Source organism: Aythya fuligula, chromosome 19 (assembly GCF_009819795.1).
Source record: "Aythya fuligula isolate bAytFul2 chromosome 19, bAytFul2.pri, whole genome shotgun sequence".
Taxonomy (NCBI): Eukaryota; Metazoa; Chordata; class Aves; order Anseriformes; family Anatidae; genus Aythya; species Aythya fuligula.
The window spans coordinates 8930756-8955551 of record NC_045577.1 but is presented as its reverse complement, the minus strand read 5'-3'; the positions used below and the strand labels follow the sequence as shown (position 1 = coordinate 8955551).

Sequence of the window (24796 nt, the reverse complement as noted above, 5' to 3'; positions counted from 1 at the left end):
CAGTGACGGACAGATATGTCAACTATGAAGTGACCTTCAGAGAACCCAATCTATTCTGGCACTCAGCTTGCTGGAGAGCTGTCCCTTTAGAGTTGGAACAGACATGCCAGCATCACCATGTGAAAACTGATCTCAGAGCGAGAAGAAAAAAACCTGTCCAGAAATTCTGCTCTGAGGACTGCTGAACTGATTTTTATGTCTGTGCATGTGTTTTGCCTCATTTCAACCTAAAATGTGGATTTGTTTTAACAGATTGCTGCACATCAATACAGAGATAAATCAGGGTGTCTGTCTGGATTTTAAAAAGTAATGTCCCTTTTAGCATTTTACATGGGAAAAGCAGGATGTTTCATCAGAAAGAGGACTGTAGAGATGATATGGATGTAAATTTCAACCTGCCAGTTTGGGGGAAGCAGATGGCACAAAGACTTAGGGAGAACAGGGACTTTTGCACTTTTGGCTGCTTACACACTCTAACGTCCTTACTTGTGGTGAAAATAGTCTGGATTGTTCTGCTCTTCAGGGATCTGTTCAGTGCCTGGAGTTTTACCGTGTACTGGGTAGATGGACTCAGCTCTGCCAGGGTGTAGGAAGTTGTCTCAGGGTCTAGGATGACTTCCTATGGGATAAATAATACAGGGAAACCTCAGTAAGAAAATTATAAGTGGACTTGCAACATATTTTAGTTTGTCAGATTATTTGTGGTAATTATGATATTTTAACCATTTAAATTATTTAATACAAAATGCGTATTTCTCAAAGATTTTTGTCATGATAACATTATTTAGAAAAGCTGTCTGGAAATGAATGTTAAATGTCATAGTGTGTAAGTTGTGTGGTTTAAAAACAGGTCAACATAAATGTTTACATACCTTGAATGTTCATATTATATACACGTCTCTGTGAAACTCATAAAAAATTAGGTAGGAACACCCTTTAGGACAAGCCTGGAAATATCAGCCTCTAGTCCTCAAAAGTTTTTTCTTTGCAACCATAAAGGACTGATTTTCAGTGTGCTCAAGTAATCTGTTTTCCTGAAAATCCCTTTCTAACATCCCAGGCTGGCCATTCAAAGTCATCTGTCATTTTTGCTAGGAATTACTTCATAAAAGTTTAAGCATCTAGTTTAAACTAGTCATGTAGGAACTAAATAAAATTATTAGAGAGCAAGAGGCATTTCCAAAAGCTTTAGGCACCTCACGCACACAAGGCTGGGTTCTCTTGTGTTAGGAAAAGGCAATCCCATTCTATGGGGTTGTGAGTTTGCTCCATGACACAGGTTTGGAATAAGAGAAAATAGCTGCATGTGCCTTTATCCTTATTGCTGAGAGATGACCATCAAAATTCAGGCTGCAAATAAGCTTCTGTTTCAGGATATAATTTAAGAAAGTACTTTAACACGTTTTAAATCCATTCATGTTCAAGCTAGCACTGTAAAAAGTACATAGTATTTTACCACGTTTCTCTTAAGGCATGTGCTTAGGTAACCAGTGCTGGGCACTTCTGAGCATCTCTACTGCCTAGTACTGAGGCACAGACCTTCTGGTGTGGATGTAAATGCTATACCTTGACTTTGCCATCAATGGACTCATAGATCAGGAGATAACCAGTGACAGGAGCACGTGGAGGCCTCCAAGTTATCACAGCTGTTTCTGACTGAACCTCGGTAGCACTTAAATCTCTTGGAGCATCCATTCCTGAAGGAGACAGTAGACCAATTACAATCACATTGATTCAGAGCTTAGTAGAGAGGCTGTCTTATGAGTGGGGTATTAAAACAGGCCAGGAAAACAAGGTTTCCCTCTGAAGAAATTTGACATAAAAAAAAAAAAAAAAAACTTTTAATTTTGTGATTTAAAAATACTTTCCCCTCTGGAAGTTTTAAAATACAGGTATTTACTTAATTTAAGTTAAAAAATTGGTTTGTCTCAGGTATGTTGGTTTATAAGCAGCTGCATTGAAATGTCTTTTGAAACAAAACCATGCCTTTCAGTATTTCACACAAGAAGACAGATCAGTATTTCCATATTCCCAGGAAAAAAACTTTGGTTCCTATGATGCCTCTTTTGAACAGGCAAACCTTTCACAGTCGGTCTTGCTACAAACTCCCTTCTCCACCATAATTATAACTGAATTTGCTCTTGGCTTTCCAGTAAACTCCCTGGGACAAGTCAAATAACTTTCTATGCTCAGGAAAATGAGAAAGTGCATGATTTCCTTGATGTTCATGAGTCATAAGGATGTAACCAACTGGATACATTCAGCACTGGTACCCCAATATTACCCCTCAAAGATGCAGCTACTGCTATTGTGAGAATCTGTAGAACTGGTGACAGAAAACCACCTCCTGGGCCAGCCACACCAGCTTTGTAGTAGGAAAAATCTCCTGAAAATGCTATCAAAATTCAGGTGTCTAGTAAAAAATTATCGACGTGCTGGCTGACTTTATGGTAGTAGAGAAAAGTAGGCCTGGTAGGACTGGGGGAGATACAGCCCTCCCCCTCTCCCTGCAGTGAGGTGGGAGACAGCACCTGTAGTGAACTGGGTGGAGAGGGTCTCGCTTTTTTGTGTGTCCTTCACTGCATGGACGCTCAGTGTATACTCAGTTGCAGGTCGAAGGCCATTCAGGTCGTACTCCACAGTGTTTCCTGATACCATCTGAGTAACTTCTGGCTCTAGGAAAAAAAACCAAAAACACAGAAGAGAACCCGGTATTATTCAGACACGTCATTATGTGCTCAACTCCACGCTTCACTCAGTGATCGTTTTGTTACCAGCTGGGAACCAAGTGCAAAACAGTGAAAACTCAGAGTTTGTCTCCCTGCTCACACCTCTGCTGAATCTGAATTAACAGAAGAAACCTTTCTCTAAAAGTATTAGCACTCTCTAGTGTTCATATGAATTATAACACCATGTTTTCTTTTCAAGAATATTGGTTACCTTTGTTCATGGCTGAATTAGGAATGCATAACTAAAATTATGTTATTTGAAATGCTTCAAGCAAGGCTTCTCCATCAAGTAACAGCCCTGCTCCCCTTCCCTCTTGAGCCTATCTTCCTGGAACCACATTGCTGCACCCATTTCTGAGCATCTCTTGAGAGCTGTAACACTGTCAGCTCCCTGACCCATCACTAACTCTTCTTACCATCCTCAGAAGCATAGGAGATAACGTAGTTATCCACAGCAGCAATTGCTGGCTGCCAGGTTGCCAGAGCCTCCGAGTCTGTAATGTTCACCACCACTAGTCCTGATGGGCTGTCCAGCGCTGAAAGAAAGAGGATAGCAGGCTGAAAGGATTTGACAAATACTCTCAGCTCTGTGCAATTCTGTGTTGGAACTATATGATGTAAAACGTGCAAACATTTCTGCTTGATGCAGAAGCTTTTATGATTCCCTTTGGAACAGTGCAGCTCTGTAGCAGAGACGTCAGTGCCTATTAACAGACACCAAATGTGTCTACTGGAAACGGAGGTCAATGCATGAAAAGATTAAATGCTGGGAACAGATATAACTAACTACATTCTCAGATCAGTCTTGATATCAATCTTATTAGCTTTGACAGAGCTGACATATTTCTCTAGGCACCCTCAGGTCTGGACTGCTTTTTGGAGCAAAATCATGACACAGAGCTTGGGAAAAATAACCATCGTGACGGCAATTGATAGCCACCATGACCTTCCACCAGTTTGCCCTCCATGTTTAAAAATAAACCAAACAGCCAGCTAACCATCCAAATTCCCCAAACATCCTACCTTGCTTCATCATGGGACTTTGTTTTGTACCTAGTTTTATGCTCCTGTACTGGGAGAGATACCTGCCCTCGGTACAGCTGGAATAGGCTATAAATTGGCTATAAATTTGCTATAAATTTCACTTTATTATCCAATATGCATCATCTTGTCCTTGCCACAGTTCTCTGAACACTTGTCAGACTCCAAAAAAGAATGAATGAACAAGACTTCAAGGTGGCAAAAACAGGACCATAGTGGAACCTTATTTTCCATAGGGATATTTAAAGATAGATTGAAGAAGTTAGAGTTTTTGCATTTAGGACACTGTCTGGAACTTGAGAGATATGGAGAACACACAACAGAAGCTGGGCTGAACTGCTCAGCTGTTCTGTTTTCCCACATCTGCAAAATAGGATTAATTAAACTTCTGTTGTTTTCTGATGTATTAGGACTGTGAACCCATGAAGTGTCCCTGTCACAAGGAAAGTCAGTTCAGCTTTAGCAGAATGGAAGCCTGATGAAACTTACAATGTCTCCACTCATTTTTAATACAGACACAAAGGGAGAGTGGATAAGAAAAAAGTCCTACAGTTTGTGTAGATGGCAAAAGTGGGATCTCAGTGGGTCTTCAGCTCCATTTCTTAAGTCTATCCTATGGCACAGAGAATGTATTTGAAAACCTGCTATTTCTTCTTCATATATTACCTGTTTTCAGAATTCCAGAGATGGGTTCACTTTCTTCAAAGCCTTTCACAGAGATGATATTAACATTATAGTCTACACCTGGGACTAACTTCACCAACTTGGTCCTTGTCTTACTTCCATCGACTGTAACAACATTGGGAGTACCTATGATGAATACAAGTGCAAGGGATTAATTGCAGTTCTCCAGTAAATGTTTGAAGCATGTGTTTCAAGTTAAACACATTGTGACCAACATGGATGTACTTGTATGTACAGAACGAGATGAATTTTTCGCCAGCAAACTGCAATCACTGATGTCAAGGAGCAGCCTTGGGAAAACATATTGTGGCCATGACATCTGAATCTAAGACACTGTTTTCTGTTTTTAACTAGTGGAATGTCAACAGTAAGAAAAAAAAAAACACAGTAATTCTGTTCAGAAAAGTAACATAATTTATTTTGAAAACACAGTACTGTCTACATACCAGTTCATAAACCTGTGAGGACAGGACTTGCTAGTTTAGATCTGCTTTGTTTCTTGTAGGAGATGAACAGAGACAAACTTTTTCTTTCACCCATCTCCTTTCTAATAAAGATGTATCTTATATCATTTCAAGTTGTGAAGACTTAGGACAGATGCCTATTTCAAATTCTGGGTTTATTCCAGCAAAACACTTAGGCAAGTGCCTATTTTTATGACTGTAGATTTCTCTGAAGATTTTTTTTGTGGTATCATTATGTATTTAATGCTGCACATGTGCTTACATACGACATTATCCAGAGGCCTATATCTTTACCTGTCTTATTCAACAGCATTTCTTTATGGTCCTGATGTCTGTAGTGTTTGCTTTTTAGTTGCTTCCTTTCAGAGATGTCCCTAAGTTATGCTAAAAATTTGCTTAAGTATAGGAAGTTTTTTAAACTGAACACTAAAACAGGGATATAATAGATGCAGTGAAATAACACTGGGGAGCACTAAGAAAAATCACTACCTTTGAAAAGTATTACAACCATGGATTATGATTATTTTTTCTGAGGGCCATCTTTTGCTCATAAAGTGCCTACAAAATAACAAGGCAGTTTTGGAATATATCCTTATTTAGGAGGCAGAGTGTTTTGTGAATGTTGCCTGATGAGGGGCACAACAATTCCAGCATCTAGCTGTGAGCTCCCTTACAAGTCTTGTCCATGGGACAAGATTCCTATGCACTGAGAGCTGGATATCAGTGCAACAAAACCTTTCTTCTCTCTCCTTTGCCATGTCCATTCCCACACTTACCTCCTGTGACAGGGACGTAGGAGATCCTGTAGCTGTCCACGCGGGTGCGCGGGGCTATCCAGCTGACTGTAGCAGAGTTTTCTGTGATGTCAGAGAATGAGATTCCCTTGGGAGATCCAACAACTGTCAGTGGAGAAGAGAGGACAGACACACCACATAGAAAGAAAAGGTAAATAATTTGTTTATCAGTTATTAGTGCTCTAACAGTGATTTGTTCCTGTATCCCAAGAGCTGATGCTACCAATACTCTCTGCACAAAACAACATGAATCCAGGGAGTAGCAAACAGTTAATGGTTTTATCATGTAGCCTACTTGGTCTAAATTTGCCTTTTTCGGTAACAATACAGCAGTGCATAGCTTCAAAATACCCTAGACATCTATCGACAAATCATGTTCACAAAAGTAACAGAGATTTTTCAGTGTTACAGAAAATTATGGAGCAATACTTACAGGAATATTATGCTATTACCCAGAGTCATTGTACTTATCATTTTTTCTACCCCAGTTTCCACAGAGTCTCAGAGCCCTAGCTGTGACACATGGCAACAGCAACGCTTAGCAATGGGGAGATGCCTCTTCTTCAGCATAAGGTTTCTACCACAGGATGCCTAAAAGAGACCTGCACTCAGTTGTCTGAGTGCATCAAGGGTTCATCCTCTCAAGCACTGACTGCCTGTAACTTCTGTTTGCTTAACACCAGAACATTGGATTTGCTTCTTGGAATCTCTGTTTGAGACCATGATGTTTCCTAGGTACACTCATCACCAGAAAGGCACTTGTAGTTCACTGCAGCTCTTTGTCATACAGCCCAGCCTCACCCAGTATAAACCTGAGCACTAGGTTTGCCTACATAAATAAGATCAGCAAGCTGGGACAGATTCATTAGGATGACCTGGTTGTTTTGCTTTGCAAACAAAGCCTAACAATTTTTGCCAAAATGGCCCAATTTTAAGATGCAAGCCAACATATCACAATCTGAAACATTCTACTTTAAGGCTTAATTAAGCTACTGAAAACACAAATTGAAAGGGCTTCTGGAAGGACATGGTCGAGACCTAACCCTTCAAAGTTTACATTGAGCATCTCACTTCCAGTTTGCTTTTTTGACTGTAACCAAAACAACCCTGACATTTGTTAAAAGGAACAAACAGCCACACATAGTAGGGCATTAGCAGAAAGGGGACAGATACCAAACATGAACCACATTAAGAGTGGTGGAACAGGCTGTGGGCAGGGGAAGGGGGACAAATGAAGTCCACAAGTGACTGCACTTGAAATAGCTTGGAAAGAACGTGTCTGCAGGAAAGAAGTCAGAGAGGGCTGTTTGTTCCATGTGTCCCCAAAGATCTAGCAGCAATGCAGTAAATCAAGTGAAAGTCAAGGAAAGAAAAACAACAGAGCTCTCAAAGCTCTCAAGAGAAATGTAAATTATTTCACAAGACATTTTGGGCTTAGAGGGCTTTGCTCATGTGGAAAAGCCAAAGAAATAAAGATAAAGAACTAAAGATAATGAAGAAAGCAAGGTGGGGTTAGTAAAGCTGCATGGCACCCAAAGTTGCTACTGGTTTAGCTACAGTGTGAAAGAAACAACCATAAATAAAGAAAACCTGTGAAAAAGAAAGAAGCTAAAATCACACTGATCATACTCTATGGTGTAGGTGCCCTTAGTTACTGATGAAAATTGCTAGTGATGACTCTGGAGAGCACAGCTCTCTTTGGACCAGCATTTGGGGTTTTAACACACTCACAGACTTCAGCCTTGCCCAGAAAATCAAGTACCTAATCCATCCCACCTGAACTCTGCTGTGCATACTTCTGTAGGCACAAGCTTCATGCACCAGGTAAACTGCCATGTAACAAAGAACAGTATACAAAGAGCCTTGGCTATGTGAGAGTCCAACATCCCCACTACTCCAACTACTTTTCTGGGAGCAAACGTGACAGACAAAGCATATAGGACAATCCGAGTAAGCATTGGTCCTGGAATGAGTCCCAGGCAGGTAACGGAGCAGTTCCTTTGAGCACAGGGAAATGAAGAAGCAGCAAATGAATCAATCTTCTTGGGCTACCTGAAAGCCAAAATTAAGCAGGCATAATAAAGCTTCTGTCTTGTCACTCACGAAAAGCTCAGCACAGCTGTTGGACAGATACAAATGATTAGCATTATCCTCCAGCACCATCCCTCATCCCTCTATGAGAGACTGAGGACCTTCTGTGAGGTTGTTGGAAAATCCATCAAACCTGAGTTCTTGCCCTATTTTTTTTTTTTTCTTCTAAAAAAGTTCTTTCCTCATTAACAGACCACTGTCTTTCTTCAAGCAACAGGAAGCATCAGACTACATTTATCATGTAAATAGATCATGTGAAGTGTTTGGGGAGCCTCTCAGATGAAAAATGCCATCACAGCGTGGCAAAACATCATTAGAAGAAGGGGAAAGTAGCAGCATGAGACCCACACTTCCTACCAAGGATATTAAGTGGCACATGGCCATATCGTGGTCCCCTGCTGACGGCTGAATTGCATTTCAACAGACATTATATAGATGAATTTCCAAGAGACACAGACCTCCTCTGAGAGCAGCAGTGGGCAAACTTTCTGGTGCCAACTCGATTAGGCACTGCTGGTCTGTACAATGCTGCCTCACACTGCTCTGATTTTGTGATGTATGTTTTCTATCACACTAGAATTGATGAAAGTAAAATGACAGACAAATGCAGAGAGTGGGTACCATCATCACCCCAAACAGGATAACTTTTAACAATGTTATCAGCAGCAGTTGGGGAGGGGGGAATTACTGCTCTTCACTTGTACGTACAAGTAAATGTCACCTGTTATGGAGGAAGAACTGTTGGTGTTGGCTGGAGGAAAACAGGACTTCATCGTCAGCTCCCATGCACAGCAGTTTCACACCATGCCCCTGGTGTGATGGGAGCCAGGGAGATCAGCCAGGCGCTGAGCCACCAGCTGCAGAACCAACACAGCTAAACGGAGAGCCTGACAAATCCCAGTCCTGCCCGGCTCCCTCCGCACTGAAAGCCCGTGGCTGTCACTGCATCGCCCCCCTGGCTGAATTCTTAAAAGAGAAAAGGAACGAAACCCTAGAGGAGGACAAGGCACCTAACGGTGAACGCTGTGAGGTTTTTCCTCCTTCTCCCTGCTCGCAGCAGCTGGATGGTTTAACACACGAGGATAAGAGGTTGGACCCTCAGAAAGGATAGCTCAGTGATGCTCAAACCAGACAGCTTCAACTGCACTCATTTATACCAACTGCAGATCTGTCTCTGGCGGCTGTGTTTGTGTATAGAAGGCTGTGTGCCCATGTAGGGAAGAAGGGAGAACTGTGAGCGATAAATACAGAGAAGGAGTTTCAATACAGATTATTTTCCTGACTTCATTTCTATGGTAATGTTTGGTTTAGGTTTGCTTGTCTGTTTGCTAGCCGTCTTTGTTCCTACTGTGATTTTACTGTTTCCTCTACTAAAGCTCAAGACTTTCTAATTTATTCCTTGCTCGCTCATATATTGTACGCAGGCTAGAATAAAGCAAGGCTGCTTACGAGTCTGTCTGAGCTACCCACTCAGAGGCAGCAAATGTTTCTTTGCCAGCAAACTGGAAATGCTATAAATATACACGTGTTTATCTAAATAACCAACTCCTAAATAAGAAACTAGTTAGATGCCTTGGTGGCCCTGGCTGCCCAATGTGGTAACATGCAGTCTGAGTTATTTAGCTGGATTTTTGTGGCTCCGACTTTACTATCAATTATCCATGGACTATTTATAGCTGAAAAACATCTTTGGGGCTATTGGTGCCACTAGGTGACATGTGCTAAATCTCTCTTAAAAACTGAATAAGAATGTAGTCACAAGGAAAATGATAGCTGTTAGTGGTTTACCATAAATATCCTGGAAGTCAGTGAAAATGGGAACACGCTGCTAACAAGTGCAATTGAATTTAAACATCCTTCTCCATTAGGAGACAACCCACACGAGCCTGGAGAAAGGCAGCTTGTGATGGATGTATGTTCTCCCTCATGTAAAGGCCTGGGTGAGTGTGTATATGCTCATGCTGCTTATTCAGAGGATGTGATGGCAGTCAGTGGATCTGGTCAGAAATGTGCATTTCTAACAACTGGCACCACAGACATTGAGGTGAGTCGTGAGGCCATGCTATTTGAGGACAAGTTGTTTCATATTGAGTTATTGTTGGTCCTTTCTGTGGGCTGTCTGCAGTACACTACTACAGCTGGGCACATGCCTCTTTTACACTTTTTTGGTGGCTTCCTCACACGCTGAACTTAGTTGTCCTCTTCTTGGCCCCCTCCTCCCTGAATTAGGTCGATCTGAAGTAATTATTTTTTCAGATCAGCAAGCCCAAAAGTTTTCAAAGAGAGGATTTGTGTCAAAGAGCATTGCCTCATTTTTTATATATTTTTTTAAGATTTAACTATGTTTCAAAATGGAATCATGATATTGATGGAAAAGAATTTGAAAAGTTTCCTTCAAAAGTGCCAAAATGAAATACTTCAAATTAAGAACCCATTTTTTGTTTAAGTTAATCTGAGGAATTCAACCTAAGCCTCAAGAATTTTTTACATGACTAGTATCTGCAAATTTTCATACAAAAACAATATAAGAAAAAATATTCCAGTTATAAATAGAAAAAAAATTTCTTCCTCTCCCTGACACTGAGAAAACAAGGCTGTGTTCTGGTAGAGATTTTTCATAAACAGAAGTTTAGGCTAGCTTCAGGATACTAGACATTTACAGTTATATTTACAACGCTTCTTCATCATTGTGAGACTATGAAAGGCAAGAACTCTGACTTTGTGGAATTGGCATACTGCAATTGAAAATCAGGGCCTTGGAATTTTTAAACAAAATAGCATGAATTGGCAGTCATCCCTGCATCTTTTCCTCATGATGATTTTATCTAGGCTAATTTACACCAGGATTTTTGACACACAAGAATGACAACATATAGCAGCTTCTGCTGGGGGAGTTCAAAGTTTTGATTTTGCAAGAATGTCTAGTTTATTTTGAATTATTGAACACATGTTGCTCCTGTTAAAACCAGTCCAAGTTAATGGTGCTTAGTCCTTTGCTGATAAAGCCATAAATAAACTTCTCAATACCTCTGTTAAATTCATTTTGTCATCTCTCTTTTATAGGGAGGTAAATTATCGAGGAGATACACAATTAATCTGATGAAATCACTGAAAAAGGCTGATAGTCATTATTTCCCAGCTCTTAAAGCCAGCACTTTGAATGCTAGACTGCTGTCTAATTCCAGATCATGGAAGTAATTAAGTGAACCATATTAAATAGGCACTGATGAAGCTAAGGAATCTGAGACGATTCACTATAAATAACTACATCAATACACTACATGATTCACTATAAATAACTACATCATGAAAAAAGAAACTCATAAATGAAATGCAGGAGACAGTTCGAAGACCTCGGTAACAGCTCAAATTGGCTAGGAAAAGGAGAAATGTTAAAACAAGCAGGCACAAACAGATTATACTTTTCCTACTGCAAAGACAATACCTGTGGTTGCTACTGAATTTATGGGTTGGGAACGCCGTCCACTGCTAACTCCATAGAGCTCAATTTCATACTCAGTACCCTCTTTCAGCCCTGTTATATCGTGGGTGCGCTCATGGCCTGGTACTATTAGTTCCAGTGGATCAGATTTCCTTTTGGTATCCCTGATTCTTAGAACAAAACTGTCGAAAACCCCATCATCCGCAGTCCAGGACAGACGGAAGCCGTCTGGAGTAGCATCTGAAACCAGAAGGTTGTCGACCTCGGGTTCTGCTTCTAAAAAAGGAGAAGATAGCAGTAGGGGAAAAGAAAGTGATTGTTTTAATCAGTTCATTAGTGACCTGCATGAGGTCTGGATATAGCATACTGCAAGAGTCCAACCACAGTTCAAAGAAAGGGAAACAATCTGCTGGCTAGTGAAAAAAAAAAAAAAAAAGAAAAAAGAAAAGAACATTAGCATTTTACAAATACTGAAGATGTATGTGAGTGTGTTTGGGTGCATTCAAACAGTTCAGTCTTCAACAGCAAATCCACTACATGGAAATACACCATTTGCCTCTGCCATGCAAAATTACACATGCTAATAGTAAGTTCAAAGTTGCTTTTCATTGCATTACCCATCATATGTGAAAACTTCATGTAGGATAAAATCAGGCTTTTGTTATAGATCTATAGGCATGCCTGTAATACTGTCAGGTCTCTGTCTGTTAGGAGGACAACACAAAAGCTGCTTGAAAAAGTCTTTTCCTTCATGCAAAACCCTTATTCCATGCATTTCTGGCCTCTGTGATACCTCTGAACAGATGAATCCTTCACTTCGATAATAAAAACAGGCTGAAGCAGCAATGGGGAATCATGAAAATTCATATTCCTTAGCACACTTAAATCCCAAGTGCAAGACCTACTGTCTTTAGCAAACAAACCCACTCAAGAGGATCCCACGAGCTGTAAGACATTAAATAACTACAGCACATCTTCAGCTCAGTATGGTCAAGCATCACCACCTACAGAAATGCTGCCGGAGTGGTTACTGTCTTACAGCATCTCTAATGCAATTCTATCTTCCACAAGAAGATGTTCCTATTTATTTTTTTGTGAAGCTCCAATCAGGTAATCCCCAGCTTTACTGCTGCATAATCAGTAACATGCAGATGAGACTTGATGGTAATAGGGCTAGAGAATCAGTCTGCAATGCCTTTTCAAGAAAATTCAAATGCTGCTGGAAAACAGCAGCTATGATGAGGCTGAGAACATGAGCTAAGGTTTTGTGGAGAGCAAAATGCCATCTTTACAGTTGGCAGTGATCACACTCGATTGTCTGTGTGTGAAACCCACAGACAGAGTGAAAGAAATGAGGCCATAGGCAGGAAAACCAATATGACTTTCCTCCTGAAGATCCTGACAGTTGGCAAGTTGGGGAATGCTGACGTGCCCAGCAGCTGTTAACAAGATGAGCTCCCACATGCAGCTAGCTGTCTCAAAAGACTCCAGTTAGAAGTACCTGCATGAACATAGCAGAAATTTTCACCCCTCAACCCACGTCATGCGTCTCTACAGGATCCCTCACAAAGACAAAAAGGAAACGTCAAGTTAAAAGGAATGGAATTTCATTGGTGACCCTATCAATCACAAGGAGTTATGTGTAACCACGATGCAAAAAAGGATGCAAAAGCCAAGGTTTGTTTTGCAAATGGACCGCATAAAACATCTTCCATGTGAGAAGAAAAGCAAGAAAGATAGGGTGGGAGAGAACAATTCATTTGCATTAAAATACCTGTAATGGCCACAGTGCTTAGGGGCTTTGTTTGGTGCCCCTTGGCAAAACCATAAAGCATAACCTCATAGCCAATGCCAGTAATAAGGCCTTTAAGCTTCAGTTGCCGCTGGGCTCCCGTAAGGAGGAACTCCTGTGGGTCCAGCAGCTTGCCAGAATCCACCACGACTACAAGAAAGCTGTCAAAGGCATTCTCCGATGCCATCCACGACACTGTGAACCCGTAAGGGTTAATATCAGAGACAGTTAGGTTTCCCAGTGGGGGCATGGCCTCTAAAAGAAGGGAAGGTGCAAAAAACACACACACACAAAAAAAAAAAAAAGAAGCAAAAAAACATTGCAAATTAGAACGTGTCACAGATTCCAACACACATAAATCACATTTTTTTTTCCCCCAAATATGGATTTAATTGAAGTGTATAGTCCGGACCACAGGACTAGGATTTTCAATGGAGCCTCTAAAAGTTAGATGCTCAATTGTTCATTTTCCTCAAGGGTGTCTTAACACCTCATCTCACAAGCTCCTTTGAAATTCCTTCAAAGCTCAATGTGCAAGCACATTTCTTTTGTTACACATGCACTAGAAAGCAGTTATAACAAAAACTGTTTGAGAAATTCTACACATAAGGCTTTCATTTCCTTTCACTTGTCTCCACCACGGGTGCTTTAGGGACAATTTTCAACCTTGACATTCACAGTTCCTATATTTTGCATTCTTTTCTCTCTAATTCACACGAATATCTCCAGCTTTTTTTTTTTTTTTTTTTTTTTTTTATTTAAACAGTGGAGGGGTCAGCAGTGCCAGAAGGACTGCCAGAAGCAGGGCATGAATCAGCCAGGGTCATAGCTCTTGCAAGTACTAAATACTTGCAAGATGGCTTTTTGGGGGGGATAGGAGAGAAGCAAGAGTTTGCACTGGCAGAGGGCAGGGGCTAAATGACTGCAAAACAGAGCAATAGCCTGACCAAAGAGCTTCACAGGCAGCTGCTAGGGTGGCATGTTGACAACTTAAAGAAATTCCAGTGAGGGGGCTTTCTTTTTCACATCAGCATGACACTTGCCAATGTTTAGAGCACGCAGACCAACTTCTCAAAACTTTCCCACCATGTCTCTGAAAAAAAGGCCAAATTTTCACAAGATTGTTTCTCAACAGTTTTTTGCTTGCTCAAAATCTGACAAGTCAAATAGGAAGATCAACTGGCTCTGTTAAGCCCTGGCCTTCATCCAGGTTCCCGGGCATTGCTAAAATTCTTCTAAACTATTTGACAAACCTTGTTTTGTTGGCCCAGGAGCTAACTCATCAGATCTTCCATCGCTCAAATTCCACTCACTTAAGAAAGTACCAGTTCCCAAAGATCCCCATTTCAGTTTGGTAAACAAATAATGAGCCCCAAATGCTGAAATTATTTTCTTGGGATAGGTGTTGAGTGACACCAACGTGCTAAACCCAGAAGGTTTATGAGAACTGTTGGCACATCCTAGTGCTCTGTAGAGTGCCACATATTTATCTAGCTGTGGGAAATTTCCTCAGAAAATACCAATGTCTACGGTTTGTTTTCAAGAAGGAAGCATTTGTGCTCTGGTGTAGCAAAAGATCAGGAATTTTGAAAGCAAACACTTGCTCACTTCTATCTACATGTCATCAGGGGGCAGATCAATGTTGGTGCAAAATGCAACCATTTTCCCTCAGGGAAATGATCATGGTCATTGCCTTTCACAGAAAGTGCTGGCCCAGATGCTGAGGGATGCTGCTACTGTGACTAGTTCTCCCACTGTGCATTAATGAAGTGAGGGGGGAAAAAGAAAAGGATTCAATTTCTGCTTAATCCAATTTAGGCTGTCATATGTCTATGTGACAATCCCTAGCAGTGCATACTGGCCACATTGTACATAGAATGTGAACTCTGTGGTATTTATTTGATGAGTTAGGCATGTGATGTTCAATTAATCCCAGTTAAAATCTAGCCAAATTATTCAGATGTAAGGGATATGTAGAGGGAACATCACAGAACAAGAGGTGTTTCAATATCCAGTCCTCTCCCTCAGATGGAGCTACTGACAAATTTCTCCCTTAAACTTCAGGATTCGAAGAAGATTATTACACATGGGAGAAAGACCCTAGAGGGCTCTTGACTCACTTTAAACTATTACTCCTCCTGGACAATTTTTTAAGGCCAACATGCCTGCTGTGACCCATTCCTGCATGAAGCTTGCAAATGAAAGCATTGTTGCTGGACCAGATATTCAGTGATACAGAGAGTCTGCTCTTTTATCCATGCTGGAATATATATTTTTATAAACTGATAAATATACCCCAAACCTTTAAGCAGGTACCTGTCATGACAAAAGCAGTGAGGGGCTCTGTGTGAACACCTGCATCGGTAGTGCCCTTAATGTTAATGTCATAGCCAGTGTAATCTAGCAGGCCTGAGATGTGAGCGCTGCGAGCACCTCCTGACACCGTAAGCTCCTGGGGTTCGTGTGCTGCATAGGAATCTCTAATGTGTATAACAAACTTGGCAAAAGGCCCATCTCTTGTGGTCCAGGAGAGGTTGAAGCTGTCGGGGGTAACATTTGTGAGTGTGAGCGTGCCCAGCTGTGGCTCAGCCTCTGAGGGAGAAAGGAACACAGGTGAAGAGAGAGCATTACTTAATAGGGTGGGGGAATTAGCCACGGGGGGTTATCGATTCTTGAAGCCAAAGCTGAAGCTTTTAGCCTTGTTTTGCAGTGGTTAAAGTAAAGAGGAGCACCATAACAGCTATTTTGTAAGGTTTTGGAAAGAAGCCAATGAAATTAGTGCTGACTTTTTGTTGTTGTTGTTGTTGTTTTCATTCAGTATTTTTAAATACACTCAATTTTCCTGTTGAAATGTGGCCTGATTTACAGAAATGTCAACAGCATACAGCCCCATGGTAAAACCATGGGAACTGCAGTAACTCAGCACTAGAAATGTAATGGAGATATCCAGACCCAAAGCAATTCCAAAATAGATGAAATAGGATTTGGGCAGGAGTTAGGTGGGTCCAAACCAGACATCCTTGAAATCCCATTTCAGCTTCTTCTTAGTGTTCCTGTTGCCTGGCAACGTAGATACAGAACCCTGAAGTTCACCAGGGTTTTCATCCTGGTAGTGATCATCTCAAGCACTAATCTCAGGCCAAAACCTCCCTGGATTCCACAGCTAAGGTGTTCCTCATCCCCTGATTAGGCATAATCAGGGAATATCTAATGGACTGGACAAAGCAAACAAGCAAATGAACAAAAAACACAAAACCAAGAAAACACTGCTGTAGCTCTCCCTCTTTCCAACCATTCAATGGTAAGGGCTTTTCTTGAGAAAGCGAAGACTTTCCTTTTCTGCAAAAGGAAATTTAAAATCACCTCTCTCCCCTGCTAAGGGAGAATCTCAGCTTTTAGGCTATAGAAGGGGGAGAGCTTCCCACCATTCCTGTTTTAAGCTGTTCCATTTAGCATAAAATCATCAAGGATTCACAAGAGCACAGAAAGACCACAAACGTGACCCTGCAGTCAGGTGGTCAAAGAATCCTGTGTCTGCTCTCAGGGCTGAATTTCTATTTTTTTCTCTTGCCAATTGAGTATAAACCAAGAACACCTTGGGAAATGCAGCCTGTGAGATACAGGAGAATAACTGTGTAAGTGATAAATGTTGAGAGAAAAGCAAGAAGGACTTGTCACACTGACCAAGAGAACAGTGCAAGAATGAATTCCTTTTTTAAACTAAAACATGAACTGCTGCAAGATGTTCCAACTTTTAGCTGCCGTCCCCAGTGGCAAGACTTTTAGATAACAGTCCACCTCCTTCTCTGGAAAAATCTTGGAAGAGGTGAATCCAAGTGGCCCCGATTAAGGACACATGCTGCTGTCATGCTGGCAGCCCGTGGCCATCAACGCCCTCATGGCTAACAGTGATGAATTCACCATGTAAGCACAATACTTCTGAAGACAGGGGAGGAGATGAGAAAATATCCACAGTGCAAACAGGCTTGGGAGGAGAACCCAGTGAAACTGAGCATGGAGCCATCAGCCCTGCATGCAGCTCAGAGCTGACAAACCAATCCTTTCCAGTCTGATTCTGAAATGGCCACATTCCTTTGCATGCCATTTGCATCCAGTCAGGCAGGCTCACATCACCACAACCAAACTCCGAAGAACACTACATGCAAAACGAGTGGAAATTTTCTTTTTCAGTGAGTCCTGCCATCACCAAAGGAAAAGCTCTGATATCCAGTGAAAACAGACAAGTTTTAAAGACTCAGAGATAGCAAGGCAAGTGAGAGTGGTGGGCTGACCATCAAGAAAGGGTGTGCTTCTTGTTTGAGCCCAGCTCTCTGCTGGGAACACGTAAAAATGCCCAGCAGAGGAGGAACACCAGAACCAGCACAAGGTGACCAGACCACTCCATGCAATCTTGGCTGGTCATTTAGCATGCTGTATGAAAATCACATAAGAGATGCAAATGTCTTGGAAGACATTTGGTTTTAAGATGAAAAAATCAAAACAACATGCAAGTGCCTCTCTGGTCTGACAAAGATATGAAGGCCTCCCACCCACAACAAAGCAAGAGAGGATGGGACAAATGGAAACATTCAGATCAAGTGCAAAGATATTCTGTGAAAAACATCAGCCATCTGGAGCATGTCAGTTATATATACACAGTACTTGCAGATAAGTGTATATATAATGAAACCAATCATGGTTTACTACTGGCTCCCTTAATGCTGGGGGCACTTTTTCAGCCTTTTCCATCGTCTCAGATATCTCTTTTTCCAAGTGCTCACAAGCTCATTTTACTTCAGCCTCCCCTCATGGTGATCTTCCTATAATTTACCAAAGGAACGATGATGAGTTGGAGCCATGTTTTAGAGCAGTTCGGTGAACACAAAAAGAAAGAAGATAAAAAAGCAAACCTAGAAGGTGAAACAAAGAAATACCTGTGGTTGCCAGTGCTGTCAAGGTCTGACCACCTTGCCCATCAATTACACCATGGAGTTGGATAGTGTAATTAGTGGCAGCTTTGAGGCTGGTGACTACATAGTGCCGTGAGGCCCCTGGCACTGTTTGCACCAGGGAGTCCAAAGGGAAGTCAGAATTTCTGACTTCTAGAATAAAATGGTCAAAGGCATTGTCCTGCGCCTCCCACGTGAGCAACATGGTGTCTGAGGTAGCATTTGATACAGTGAGTTTGCTAAGGAGAGGTTCCTCTACTATAGGAAGAAAAACAAATGGAAATACGTTGCAATTATTAAAACCCAAAGCAACAAAGTAAAATTAAATAAAAGTTTGAATTCACCCACAGGTCACAAAGACCAACTAGCCCTATATTTCTTGATGTTTTCCACATCACAGCCCCTGTGGTCACCCTGCCCACACTACCTATGACTCAGTGAGGATATTTACAATCTGCTGATGCTAGAAAATGCAGTTCTATATTATCTTGATCACTCATGTTTGATATTAAGCTCAACATCACCGACTACCTTAATCTATTGCTATGACAAATTGCTGTGACTTTTCCTAAGATCATGTCAGCAGAAAAAAAAACACAGTAATATCAAATGTTCAAAACATGAGCTATTATCTGCCTGCTATCAGAATACACCTTCTGCTTTTGTAACCTAGTCCTCTCCTTCCACTTTCACACTGTAACTGTCTACAGCACATTTGACACTTAACTTCCTTTTCTTTGAGCGTTTTCTGGAAAAACTGTCAACTGTAAAACCTCAGGATGTGCAATATGCCAACAGCTAAATGCCTACCTATTTAATTTACCAACATCAAGTAAATGCTCTCTTTCACTATCTCATCTAACATAAACTGAATTAATAAATGTATCAGCCTTGTAGGAGTCTGCTGACACAGACTGAAATGTGCCTGAAACCCATTTAGAGAATCAGGATAAAAACTGTATCTAGAAATTGGTTTATCTGAGAGAAGGAGTGTGTCCTCTATGCTGCCTGACAAACGCATACTGCAAAAATAACATAATGAATCATCTCCCACTTGCTTCCTGGGAAATTTATTTTGATTCTCATCAACAGCAGAAGTTGTCCCTACCCTAACGTTTGAACAAGAGCAAACATATTATTATGTGAATGAAATCACACCATACTGTGATTGACTGCCTTTGCTGGATGGGATAGTGGAATAACATTCACAGTTCAAAATGTCTGCAGCAGGTCGTCCTTAGAAGGTGTCAGACAGTGAGGTAGAGAATTTGGCAGTGGGTAGATTGGTAGGGTAGCTGAGGGCTAGGAAATGGGCACAACCTGCAACAAAGAGTTAGAAGAAAGCAGAATTAGCATTGAGGTAGGTTTTATGTACCTGTTGTAGCTGCAGAGCTTATTGCCTGTGTGCGGAAACCATTAGAGATCCCATAGAGGTAGACAATAAAATCAGTGCTGGGGGAAAGCCCTGAGATATGAGCTGTTCTTGAATTGCCTGAGATGTTGAACTCCATGGGCTCCAGCAACCTGTTAGAATCAATAATTTCAATAGTAAAGACGTCGAAGTCCCCATTGGTGGTTGTCCAAGAAAGGTTGAAGCTTTCAGGAGTAATGTCGGAAACGGTTAGCTCACCAACTTCTGGGTGCACTCCTGAGGAGGGAAACAACATTGGTCAGCAGGGAACAGCCCAGTGTCTTCTCCTACTAGAAATGCTGTGCTTCGCTCTGCACATGCTGACAGCACTCCATGCTGCCCTTGGAGAAAAGGGTTTAAATGGAAGCTTGCTACAGCAGGCAAACAGGTTTTAAGGGGAAGAAATCAAATGAAAGCATCTCAAAATGCTAAAAAAGAAAAAAAAAAAAAAAAAAAAAAAAAAAGGAAAGGAAGGTTTAAAGCTATGGCTACTTCCCTTTGCAGCCATGTGTCTTTGAGGTCTGAGCATGAAAGCAGTTGCAAAAGAACATTTCCAAAAGCCCCAGGGCATTTGGACAAGTCAGCTTCCAGTTTTAGGAGAAGCTAAAACTAGAGCCATTACTGTATCCAGAGGAAAAGATTGTGTTTTGTTTTAGTTCTTCTACTTTCCCTTTCAGCTTATGCCTATGAAAACTGGCATGTAATTTGGGAGCTGGAGCCAAAATGCAAAGCAGTGATAGCTGCCTTGGGGTTTCTTCCTCTCCGTAGGCATCCCTGACATGCTACAGGAAGGCTCAGAAAATTCTGACAATTGCAAGTCCCCAGAAAGGAAAATTTTGAAAAGCCGGATGCTGAGTATGACCCAGAAAGGGAAGGGAAAACCTCAGCAGGGCATCTTCTGGTGTTTTCATTAAGTTAATAAAAGGAGAGAACATTGCATATTTAGGCAGGACACCCATGATGTCTGTTTTCTTGTTTGTGCTTCTACTGCTTCCCTTGTCTAGCCACATTTGTCTATTTTCAATGGGCAATCTGCTACCAGCTCATACTCAAGACTCTCAAAGCAAAGGACTTCCAGACTGCAGCAGGACACAGCCCAAGGCAAGTGCCTTGTGCCACACACATTTCTACTTAAGCCAAGCTGCTTAAAGCACTATTGAAACAAGCAAGCTTTACCGTGTATAATGTTTTTGTTTTGTTTAGTTCTTACATGTACTTTTATCTCCTTCCGTGCTGAGTAATATGTACTTGGGAAAAGTAAATAGAGCAGCAAACTTTTGGCTGTCCCACAATTTTGGGAGGCTGGGAGGTTGCAAAGGTCTGTAAGGAAGCCCAGAGGCAACAGATATTGTCTACAAGAAATAGTTCCATCACTGGTGCCCCTCTATTGTCAATTCATACCCTGTTTGTTATAATGATCGTAACACTTGGAAGAGTCAGTGAGCCATACAGAACAGACATATGTTTATATTTGCTTCTCACAGTAGAAACTTGTGATGAGCAATCCTTTATCCAAAATGCAGTGTTTCACAAGATCAGCCAGAAAATTATTTCTGTAGCTCTTGCTTAGTTTCATGCAAGCTTTTGATAATGTGGGGCTTACCCTCCTTCTTTCAGGTCAGTTTTATCCAGAGTACTTTGGTTGAATTTGGTCTTGCGTTGTAATTTTTTCAGAACAGTCCAACTGTTTAACAACCTTATGTGGCTCAATATATGATACCATGCTTGGAGGAAACTCATTTGTGTTCTTTTCTATATGAGAACATACAGAAGGTGTCTGTCCTTGGGTCAGACACACACACTATACACTTGAGACTGGATTTATTAGGAAGCTGGCACAGAATTTTGGAAATAGCTTCTGAAGGGTAAAACACAAACATGCTCCTGGGCTTTGATTATCTGGGTTACAAAGAGCAGATTTTATAATTTTTACAAGGCAACCTGGGCTTTCCTGAGCATGTACAACAGCCAGTTGGGTTTTGCAGTTAGTGTCAACCAGCAGAGAAGCAAATAAAAGGAACAAAACAAGCCATTCTGAGGGGGGTAAAAAGAGCATTCCTGAAAGCAAATGGCTCCATGGGGGCGCTGAGACTCATATTGGAAAGTCTGATCATGAGACATTTCCATGCCAGAGATGTTCAGCCAAGCTTTAATGAGTTCAGCGCGCCCCATGCAAAGCAGACCGAGTGAGCAAGCTTTGTCGAGCAGTTGCAATTGCTCTGGCTCATGTCCCTGTCTGCAAAGGAAGGGAGCCATGAGACTGGACGAAAAGATACCTGTTGCAGTTTCAACAGAAAGGGGTTTGGTTCTGTAGCCATTAATCACACCATAAAGTGTGATGTTATAAGGTGTGTTGGCCTTGAGGCCTGTAACATTCATAAAGCGCAGTCTGCCTGGGACTGTGATATTCCGGGTTTCTTCTGGGTTGTCAGCCTCCTGCACCTGAATGACAAAGTTCTCATAGGCCCCGTCAGCTGCTGTCCAGGTGAGCTGGAAACCATCCCAGCCAGTCTCTGATACTGATAATTTTCCAAGCTCAGGTTCTTCCTCTGAATAAGGACAGAGAGTCAGTCAGTTACTCAGATTACAGACTGGTGGTGGTGAGGTATTACTTAATGACTTTCAGAGCTAATGAACTTCATTTGTAAGCAAGTGACACGGAGATGCACCCCCACACACATTGACATTCTCAGCTGCCCCGGATAACTCATAAAGTCTCTTCAGAGACTTGGCAAGACAGAACAGAAAGAAAAGAACCATAATAATAAATAATATTCACAGTAATGCTAAAAGACTGCTTACAGAAAGTGGTTTAAAGACTGTCTTACAGCTGCGAGTGTTTTGCCAATATTAATTACAACTCCCTATGAGACAAGTAAGTATTACTATAACCACTTTATTCCAGCTAGTAATGACTTGGTGTTTGTCATTTTAAAGTGACTGTGAATACTGCAGTAAGCCTATCGTAAGGCTAAAAGGATGCTGAGCATCTACTACTCGGGATTCTGATGTTTATGCTTTTAATTGAAGGATGATATTTATTCTTCCAAACTATTTCTAATCAAAAACAGTTAAGAAGGGAACATTTCCTTCAAGTCTACATGTCTCCAGTTTAATGGAGTTATCTTCATTACATTACATTACATTATTCTGCCCCAAAAACCTTTCTGGAGGCAGAGAAGCTTGGATTTTCAGAGTTATTGATATTAATCTAAAATTGAAATCTACATTCACAGAAATCAACATTTTTGTATGCCATCACAAGGGTGGCCTAGGAAGTCAGGAACCATCAGAACTAACTCTCTGATGCTGTTTTATCTGAAAGTTTAGGTTGTTTTCTCAGCAGGAATAGAAAATCCTCCAGTACCGAGGATTTTCTTAAAAGTTAGCAGTCACATGAGAAAATGACCCAGTAATACCTTATTTTTTCTACATGGAAAATCCTGCTACATGATCTATCATTGGCCAGTGGGCTGGGATAAGTTTCTAGCACTTTTCTCACTTCCTTGCATTGTTAACACATCGGCATTACAGTAAGAACTGAGTCTAACTAAACAATCCCAATCTGCCTGCCTGAGCATTTGTAAGAGATATGACACACAGAGGGAAATGGATCTGAATTTTTCAGTTCTAAACTTCAACTTCAGACTCTATGTAAATTTTGAGTCAGTAAGGCTCTGAAATAAATGAGAACTAGGCTTAGCAACATTATTCATATAAATTTTCTTCCTGTAAAAAACAGAAAATCTCTTGTGTGACTGCTGCATAGCCTTGTATAGGTAGGTAGGGCTGCATTTTGAGAGGTAACACTCATGGGTAACAGTCAATTACCATCAGTGAGATTCACTAAAGTATAGCAAATACTACTATCCAGGAACATCAAAGTCTTGACAAGCTTTTTCTATCCTGCTAGAAAGGAAGAGATTGTTTATGAAATAACACCATGTTCAACAAAAAAAAATGCATGAATCCTAGAGCTGTTTAGCTTCCTCAGTAACAGGAATGAAATACTCAGAGGCAAAATATAAATCATGTCAAGATAGCACCATTTAGCTGAAAAAGAAAGCAGAACAGAAAAGGAACGGGTTGAATCAGAAATAATGATCTTTTGGTGGCAACAGAAATAAATAAAACAAACACATTGCTTAAAATGAAAATGAAACTAAACCAAAAGTTAAAGCAAGGCAAAATATTTCACATAAAAGCATGATTATAATAAGTAATGCAGTAACCATCACAGCTTAGAAGCAACTCAAATTTCTCCAAAGAGTACTCAGTTTCATTCACCTCCGGGATGCAGAGTCCCTTTTTCTCCTGTTTATTTCTCATGCATGCCTGAAACGGAAGCGCACTCAACCCCATCATGCTCTCTAGGGACAGAGAGATTCTCATATAAAATCATGCACCAGGTTGGACAGCTGGAGATCTCTGAAAGCCTCATCCGCAAAGCATTCAACATATGTGACAAAACAATGATGTCATGGCAAATGATATCAAGGGATGATGTTTCTTAGCTTTTTTTAAAAAAAAAGAGAGAACAAACCATTGAGAGATAAGACTGCTCTAGCCATGTACTAGGTTCACAATGATCTTTGTGTTTCTATGTGAATATATTATCGCACATCATGAATTTAATTCTTGGCTGATGGTTTGCTATAGTCATTAGTCTCTGGCTATGTTCTTTAGGAATTAACTTTGACACTGTTACTTGAAACATTATTGAACTGAACTCTGTGGCTACAAGCCTGTTTCCTCATGAAATTCATTTAAGAGGGACAAGAGGTAGAAGTTTTCAGAAAGGTATACTCCCAATGTGTTACAATCTTTTTTTTCCTCTAACATCACCACTTCCATGCCAATGCTGCAAACTGCAACCTCCTTGTGATTTTTCTTGGGTGCTTTGGACCACAATCCCTGTAATATCTTGCTATTTTCATGTCCCTTGTAAATAGCAGATGCATCAATGCTCCTCTTTGCATGCAATTTGAAAAGAGAGAATTGATGCTACATCACTTTAAAAGCTGTATGGGGCATTGTCCATGCTACATAACCCAAAGTTCTCATTCCATAGCAATAAGAGTTTTATCCCGTGCAAAAAGAAGTAAAAAAAATAAGAAAAAAGGAATCACTCACAAAGCCTAGCATTTCTGCAGTGGAACAGCAGTACGAAAATGGAGTTCTGTATTTCAAAGCAGAAAAGGAACACGTGGCTAATGAATCCATAGAAAATACCTGTAGCAGCTAGAGCTTCCAGGGACCAAGAGAGCTGACCTTGAGTGCTTCCTTGGAGGTTAATCTGGTATTGTGTGCCAGCTGTGAGATTGGTAATTTCTGTTTCTCGTTGCTTTCCCAGCAAAAAGATTTCCTGCGTTCTGTTTGAGCTGGACAGGTCTTTCAGA

The 24796-nt window shown here is 41.0% G+C and overlaps 1 protein-coding gene across 3 annotated transcripts in view; it reads right to left on the bottom strand.

Annotated features, from left to right (window-relative positions):
• TNC (tenascin C) overlaps nt 1-24796 on the bottom strand; it is a 73703-nt gene that overhangs the window by 5774 nt on the left and 43133 nt on the right. The window contains exons 11-22 of one of the 3 annotated variants that reach the window (XM_032200187.1): nt 21674-21946; nt 19362-19634; nt 17972-18244; nt 15354-15629; nt 13020-13292; nt 11249-11521; nt 5695-5817; nt 4437-4580; nt 3146-3265; nt 2532-2675; nt 1567-1697; nt 487-619 (exon numbers count right to left, since the gene is read on the bottom strand). In XM_032200187.1, coding sequence (XP_032056078.1) covers nt 487-619; nt 1567-1697; nt 2532-2675; nt 3146-3265; nt 4437-4580; nt 5695-5817; nt 11249-11521; nt 13020-13292; nt 15354-15629; nt 17972-18244; nt 19362-19634; nt 21674-21946 — 2436 coding nt within the window. The remainder of the gene's footprint in view (nt 1-486; nt 620-1566; nt 1698-2531; nt 2676-3145; nt 3266-4436; nt 4581-5694; nt 5818-11248; nt 11522-13019; nt 13293-15353; nt 15630-17971; nt 18245-19361; nt 19635-21673; nt 21947-24796) is intronic. The other 2 variants (XM_032200185.1, XM_032200186.1) reach the window with 2 other exon arrangements.